This window comes from Nicotiana attenuata, unplaced genomic scaffold (genome assembly GCF_001879085.1).
Source record: "Nicotiana attenuata strain UT unplaced genomic scaffold, NIATTr2, whole genome shotgun sequence".
Lineage (NCBI taxonomy): Eukaryota > Viridiplantae > Streptophyta > Magnoliopsida > Solanales > Solanaceae > Nicotiana > Nicotiana attenuata.
The window spans coordinates 67,999-74,232 of NW_017672517.1; the positions used below are offsets into that span (position 1 = coordinate 67,999).

At 34.6% G+C, this 6,234-nt stretch overlaps 2 protein-coding genes across 2 annotated transcripts; one reads left to right on the forward strand and one right to left on the reverse strand.

Annotated features, from left to right (window-relative positions):
* Positions 1-1,623: 1,623 nt before the first annotated feature.
* On the forward strand, positions 1,624-3,758 carry LOC109213501 (CRIB domain-containing protein RIC7-like). The gene is made up of 5 exons (XM_019377309.1): positions 1,624-1,801; positions 1,890-2,053; positions 2,634-2,734; positions 2,816-2,912; positions 2,986-3,758. The coding sequence occupies exons 2-5, from the start codon at positions 1,999-2,001 to the stop codon at positions 3,423-3,425; spliced, it is 693 nt and encodes a 230-aa protein (XP_019232854.1). The 5' UTR covers positions 1,624-1,801; positions 1,890-1,998; the 3' UTR covers positions 3,426-3,758.
* Positions 3,759-3,955: 197 nt separating this feature from the next.
* LOC109213503 (piriformospora indica-insensitive protein 2) lies at positions 3,956-5,950 on the reverse strand. Its single transcript, XM_019377310.1, has one exon. The coding sequence runs from the start codon at positions 5,727-5,729 to the stop codon at positions 4,173-4,175; it is 1,557 nt and encodes a 518-aa protein (XP_019232855.1). The 5' UTR covers positions 5,730-5,950; the 3' UTR covers positions 3,956-4,172.
* Positions 5,951-6,234: the final 284 nt, after the last annotated feature.

Genomic DNA, 6,234 nt, shown 5'->3' on the forward strand with positions numbered 1-6,234 from the left:
ATAAGGAATGATTTAATAAGTAAGATTTTAATTGATTTTGAATTCCTTAATATTAGAAAAATAACTCAAATTACAATTTTATCCAATATGATATATATTTTTAATTAAAGGGTAAAAAAGGCGAACGACATTTTCGCTAAGGGACTTCATACTTTTAATATAGTATATAGATATAAATAGATAGATTATGTTAAAACTCGTCTTATGATGTAATATCATACAAATTTTAAGAAAACACGCGTAATTTTAACTGATGTAACCCATCAATAAACATCTCGGGGAGAGGCTATAACGACTTTATATTGTAGTGTAGACTAATTAACTAAAGCATAACTATAATAATTACGTCCTAATCTCAAGCTAATTAGCTGGGCATATAAATCTATACTACTCCTATTTTTATTAGGACAACACATTGCTTAGCTGACCACATCTTGTCATATTTTATATATAATGTGATGTGTAATAAGGTGACTAATTATACGTTGTTCATTAATTTACAGTAATCCTCCTAAGGGTTAAAAGTCAAAATTATCTGTGAACTATCACATTTAGTTTGAAATTATTCTCCATCCACCTATTGAGCCAAATATACTCTCCACTTCAAGATTTTGGCTCAAATCTGTCCCTATAGTTAACAACCCAGATCCGATTATAAAATATTATTATTTTTAATGACGTGACATTATTTTATTAGTTGAATTAAAACCCCATCCCATATATGTTCAACCCATCCATTTTACCCGACCCATCAGACTAAACCCGTTAAAATCATTTAATCCGTCATTGCTCATTTTCACGAACCACCCCTTCTTCTAATACGACTAGATAAGTGTGGTGTTTTAGAAGAAGGGGTTCTATATATAGATGGAGGAGAAAAAATACGTGCTTTTACATACTATTATAACTTTTGGAACTTCTACGCAGAGATTCGATTTTAGTGGTCCAGTGAATTGGAATATTAAATAGGACGCTGGATAAAATGCTACTCTCTCCGGTCCAAAATAAGTGATTTTTTGGATGTTTTCACACAAATTAAGAAATTTTCCTTTTAGCATTAATTAGCAATAGAATTTACCATATTAACCTTTACTATCTCACATAAACACTCCTAACACATACACCATTTACTTCAAGGACAATGTAGGAAAAAAATAATTAATTCATTTTTGAAATCTGGAAAAATCACTTATTTTGGACCACAAGAAAAAAGCCAAAAAATCACTTATTTTGGAGCGGAGGGATTAGTACGTAGTATTTGAAATACCAAGAGGAAAAAAATATCACCAACATTATATGTTTATTTGAAGTCGTTAAAGAATTTATTACAATGGATAGTGAACGTAAAAAATTTGAATTGCAAGCTCTTGGTAATTGAGCCATTCCCTTGAGAACGAGGGGGATTGGCATTCATTAACAAGAATATTGTGCGACCATTCGATTTTAGTGGCTTTTATCTTAGCTTTCCAAACAAATTAAAAGTCAATAAAACCATAGAGAATAAAATGAAAATTAATTTCAGTTCCTAAATTTACGATAGGCTTCTGGTTAGCAATGGCTTGCAATTCATTGCCATTGAATGGATGAAAGGATTGCTTTAACATCATTTTGCTTTATGATAGTTAGAGAGGAGTCGAACCTAAAATTCTTTTTTCAGGGTTTGAGTCCATTTCTTGATTTATATCTGAATTTTTCAGTTTCTTTTTCCCAATCCTCTATTTGGTCATTTTGAGCTACCCCATTTTGCTGATTTCTTATATATATATTTCATTCACTTTCTTCCATCCTACTGAAGAAGCTGGTAAAATTCTAATTATATCTTCACTTTTTTCCTCTAAATATCATATATAAATATGATTTTAATTTGTCTTCACCTTTATTTTTTCCAGATTCAAGAAAACAAATGCATGATTTTTGAGTGAAAGAAACATCTTCTTTAGTAGCATTTAGAAGAAGAAAAAGTTGTAGACCTATATATATAATTAAAAGCAGCTGAGGATGGCCACAAAGGTGAAAGGCCTTTTAAAGGCCTTAGGTATTTCTCAGATATTTGGTAAGCAATGTTCCTTCATTTAATTTCCTTATTTTTTATTACTACACTATAGGGGTGTGGCAAAATGGTTAAAAGAAAACAGTTAATCACTCATGATCCACTAAAAAATGGGTTGGATAATGAACTTTTTAAAAACGGGTCAAATATGGATAAGAATCATATTATCCATTTAGAAAATGGATAACCAATGAGTCTAAATTTTACATTTTGTAAAGCCTCAAATTGGGGGTTCCCAAGTTAGGGAGACTAAGAATTCTCCCAAAAGTGATCATATGCAAGAAGTCATGGATAATATTGCTACCTATATTATCCGCCAGTTAACCCGTTTTTTATCCGTATTAAATATGGGCCGGGTCGGATATTTTATTCGTTTTTTATTACCCGTTTTCGATCCGAACCATATCCGACCAGACCCGCCCGTTTGCCACTCCTACTACAGTATCATTTTTCTCTTTGTTGAAATTATTCAAGGTGATTGTTCATGTTTCAAATGTGCACGTATTGGGGGACCCAAATTTATTGTTTACTTTTCGTAGTCAAGATTATTAATAATGAGGGGAATAACAAAATGATATTGCAGAAGGGGAAAAAGAAGCAGAAATGCAGATTGGTTTACCTACAGATGTAAAGCATGTTGCCCATATAGGATGGGATGGACCATCCGTTGAAACTCCCAGCTGGGTAATAATTTTCATAGTTTTATGTTAAAACTTTATCACATGTTGTTGGATCATTGGATATCCACTTTATATGTTTGTGCAGATGAAAGAATTCAAAGAACCTGGAAAATTTCATACTGCCCCTTTGGGTCCTCCATTAGATCCTAATGATCATCCTGATATCAAATTTGTTTCTCAAGGTAACTTTTCATTCACACTGAAAAATGACATTTTACTACTGCATATCATTTGTAAAATTGAATTTAACTGCAGATGAAAACCAAAAGTACAAAAATGCAAATTCTTCATTACCAGATGACCAACCTGAAGTGTCAAAGACATCTAGGCGCCATTCTTCATCAGAAACTGGGAGTGGGAGTGGGAGTGGGAGTACTACTTCTCCTAAGAAAGAGTCCAAATCCAGGAGACGACACACCAAAGAGTCGTCCGATGGTTCAAGGTCAAGCCGACACAGCCGGCCTGGCTCAGGTGGTGGTGGCTCTGATTCTCCAGCAAGGGACCTCCCGGACATACCCAAAAAAACAAGGCGGAAGAAATCCAAGGAGGATGGTGGAGTGGGGTCCGGCTCGTCCCGAACCTCTAAATCCAAAGCCACCACCTCTTCTAGTACAGCACCAATGGATAATGGAACAGACACAGGATGTGAAAGTTCCATGTTAAGTTCAAGAAACACTGAGATAGAGAAAGAGTAGTGGCATTGTTTAAGAAAAACAAAGAACATAAGATGGACTCAACATCAGTCAAATTTTTTGTGTAGTTTAAGTTATAACTGGCCACCTGTTTTGATATACCAAAATTTTCCTATACAATTATTAGAACCTATATTTACAATCTAACCTTTTGATACCTTGTTTGCAATGTAGATTCAGTTTCCTTTTTCCTAGTTTTTTTTTTCTCTTTTCCTTTTAAGCCATTCCATTACTCTGAACTCTGAATCTTATCATAGCACAATACATCATTATCCTGTATCCAACTTATATTTGTTTCTTAATTAATGTAATAGTTGGTCATCATTGTCCCATGTAGATTTTTCCAATGATAGTATATGATTGTTCCTTGGAGAATACACTGGAAAACACAACATTCAAGTCTGTCAATCTGTTTCACATACACCACAGACCTATGTTGCTCGGACTCTCCGAAAATGTTGCCGGGTGCGTGTCGGATTCTCCAAAAATGTGCGGCAACATTTTGGAGAGTCCGCACAACATAGCCACAGACAAACATTGCAGTTAAAAACTGAAAATAGAAAACCAAGAATGTTTGCTATATGAAAACTCCTGAAATTAAGAACTTAATAATTACATCTCTTGGATTTTTTCTCCTTGAACCCCGAAAAAAAAAAAACAGATAGTAAATTCTACTAGAAACCCAAAAAAATGTCTATCAACAATTTCCTATCCTTAAGTCATTGATCAGTATATGTCCAAGATTGTCCACTAGCACAGGAAACATAAAATTACAAGAAAAATAAGATAATATGAAGCAGGTAACAGTGAAGATGCTCTAGAGAAAGGGACATATTTGGGAACATAGGCTTTGTTACACAACTTTAGTTGCCCCAAGCTACCACTAACATTAGAAATTCTCAAGTCTTCATCTGCACAAAGTTGAGGGTTGCCTTCCAATTTCAACTTTTCTCCAACTTTGGAGACAAATTGTGCAGAGAATGGAAGTTTTCCACTCAAATTGTTGTTCTGCAAATGTAACTCATTCACATGTTCTAATGCCCCAAACTCTTCAGGCAATGTCCCTTCCAACTTGTTATTATCAAGCCCCAAATAGCAAATCTTTTTCAAATATACACCCATAGAAGAAGGAATATTCCCAATTAGTCCTGTTTTTGATAATCCTATCCCTACTATACCCCCAAGATTCTCCCATATTTCTGGAATTTTCCCTCCTAGTAAATTCCCACTCAGATACACTTCCCTCAAACTAGGCATCTCTGCCAAAAACAATGGAATCCCAATATTGGCAAAATGATTGTAACTCAAGTCCAAAAACTCCAAACTCTTCAAACCCTTTAAACTTTGAGGAATTTTTCCAGACAATTTGTTGTAGCTAAAGTCAAGCTTCAAAACTTGAGTCAAGTTTCCTATAGACTCAGGAATATTTCCTTCAAGCTCATTTTGACTGAAATCAAGAACCCTGAGTTTCTTCAGACTATTTAATCCCACTGGAATTTCACCACCAAATTTGTTTCTTGAAAGTGTCAACTGCTCTAAGTTGATCAAACCACCAACCCCATCTGGTATTTTCCCAGAAACAGCACTTCCACTCAAAACTAACCTCCTCAAACTCGTCAAGTTACCAACTTTTTCACTTAAAACGCCAACAAGACCCGGGTTCTCCATGAAAACCAGCTCCTCAACAGAAGAAGGCAAAGACCCAAAGTCAAGCAAAGAAACCTCATTTTCAACGAAACATCCGTAAACAAAGATCTTTCTTAGGTAAGAAAAAGGGGCGAAAAGGGAAGCATTTAGAGTACTATTAGGAGTACAAGGAGGGTTAGGAGCATAATCTGAGACATAACCAAGACTAATCTCAGTTACATGAGCAGTAAATGTTGTGTTTGAGTTTTCTTGAACAAAGTAGTCACAAACAACCCCATGTGGGGAAGAGGAACAGAGATCATCAGGGAATAAAGAACGCCACGGGATTTCGGAGTTAATAGACTCAAGAACATTGTAAACTGATTCTTGTTCCACCATGTTAAGAGCAGGCTGAGAAAACACAAGAGTAATAGTCATGAACGCCCACACAAAACAAAAGTTGAGAACAAGAAGGGAGAGTTTTGGTAAGAAAACCATGGTTTTGGTTAGAGAATGAAAACAAAAAACTGAAAAGTTTGAGAAGTGACAAGAAAACAGTGTATGATAATAAGGGTATTTAAGAGGGAGGGAGAAGAAAAGAGGATGTCTGTCTTGAAAAATGAAAGAGAAGGGTATCAAAGAGACAGGTTTTGTTGCAGAGATTTGCTTTACTGTTAACATGCTACGTTCCTTATGGTCAAATGACCGATTTGCCACTTTTTTTGTTTCTTTAGTTGTCTGTCCTTTAAGCTTCTGTACATTTTTACAAGTATTTTGTCTTCTTTGTTGTTGCGTGAACAAGGATGAGAAAAAGAAAGCACATGCTTTTCCTCTTCTTCAACGACAGTCAATGTAGTGAATTATTCATTTATCATAATTTTTCTATGAATAGCAAACAAATTAAAAAGGCTTTTACTTTATGAAATGAAACTTTACTACTCGTACTTGAATTTTCATAATATGTCATCTCAATAAACAACCTTTCACTAGCAAGTTAATTCCAACTATTGGTGCAAAATAATTCCCAAAAATTGACATAGTGATAGATTGATATGTCATACGGAATAAATAATCAGTCGTTGGTATGTGTACACATTATGTTAAACCTATAACCAAATTCACTTGACTCAATTAAAATTTGAACTTTGGATGAGTTAAAAGACAAGCTCATAAATGTGGCGTGAGC

Coding starts and splice junctions, on each gene's coding strand:
- LOC109213503 (XM_019377310.1), bottom strand. CDS start 5,729: ATGTTAACAGTAAAGCAAATCTCTGCAACAAAACCTGTCTCTTTGATA.
- LOC109213501 (XM_019377309.1), top strand. CDS start 1,999: ATGGCCACAAAGGTGAAAGGCCTTTTAAAGGCCTTAGGTATTTCTCAG. Junction 2,735..2,815: donor CCGTTGAAACTCCCAGCTGG/GTAATAATTTTC, acceptor ATGTTTGTGCAG/ATGAAAGAATTCAAAGAACC. Junction 2,913..2,985: donor TATCAAATTTGTTTCTCAAG/GTAACTTTTCAT, acceptor ATTTAACTGCAG/ATGAAAACCAAAAGTACAAA.